Consider the following 687-nt stretch of genomic DNA (forward strand, 5'->3'; position numbering starts at 1 on the left):
AACCTGGTCCTTACTTTCGCCATAGAAAAATATGCCTAGTTTAGTTCACCGAAACCACCTTGCGTAACTCGTAGGTAAGGACAAACCTTGCGTAACTCGCAGAAATACGAAATGCACAAGGGTTCACTAATTCTTTGTAACGTTTCCAATAAAGCGAGAAATGTGAAATTTCGCGACACATCTTACTTAATATGAAGCCCCATTACTCTCAAATGTAAGCTTGATGTAACGAAGAGTTCTATCGTGACACTGGAAAACACAGCTTCATGGCGGCAACGCGTGACACTTTTGAACACTCGCATAAGAAATTGTTACGCGAAAGCTGTATTTCATCCACACGCGTGCTTCGCCCACAGAATTTGCATTAGCGGTTCTCCCAACTATATCCTAAGCTTGATCTTGGTGGCGCTTGTAGTTATGCCAGGGCAGCGTGCTGAACTCAACGCCGCTCCTGTAGCCTTGCGAGTCATTTCCGCCAAGAATGAACTCCACAAAAGAGAAGGTTCGCTGTATAGGAAAATAAAAAAAAAAAAGAGTCACTGCCACAACGAGAAGCTTGCAGAATGTATTTACTTGCATCTGTTCACGGGACCTCCTCGGTTACTGGCAGAACGTTACACCAACAAGCCCAAATTTCTAGACTAAGACGAGACTGGAAGCAACGGCACCGCTGGTGTCTGCGCACTT

General features: G+C 45.0%; 1 protein-coding gene across 1 annotated transcript in view; it reads right to left on the reverse strand.

The window, feature by feature from the left end:
* Positions 1 to 550: 550 nt before the first annotated feature.
* LOC142576047 (uncharacterized) overlaps positions 551 to 687 on the reverse strand; it is an 11,984-nt gene continuing 11,847 nt past the window's right edge. The window contains exon 6 of the mRNA XM_075685958.1: positions 551 to 687. This exon is cut by the window's right edge and continues 149 nt beyond it. Coding sequence (XP_075542073.1) covers positions 637 to 687 — 51 coding nt within the window. The 3' untranslated portion in view covers positions 551 to 636.

The sequence above is a fragment of the Dermacentor variabilis genome, chromosome 3 (assembly GCF_050947875.1).
Source record: "Dermacentor variabilis isolate Ectoservices chromosome 3, ASM5094787v1, whole genome shotgun sequence".
In the NCBI taxonomy this organism is placed as follows: domain Eukaryota; kingdom Metazoa; phylum Arthropoda; class Arachnida; order Ixodida; family Ixodidae; genus Dermacentor; species Dermacentor variabilis.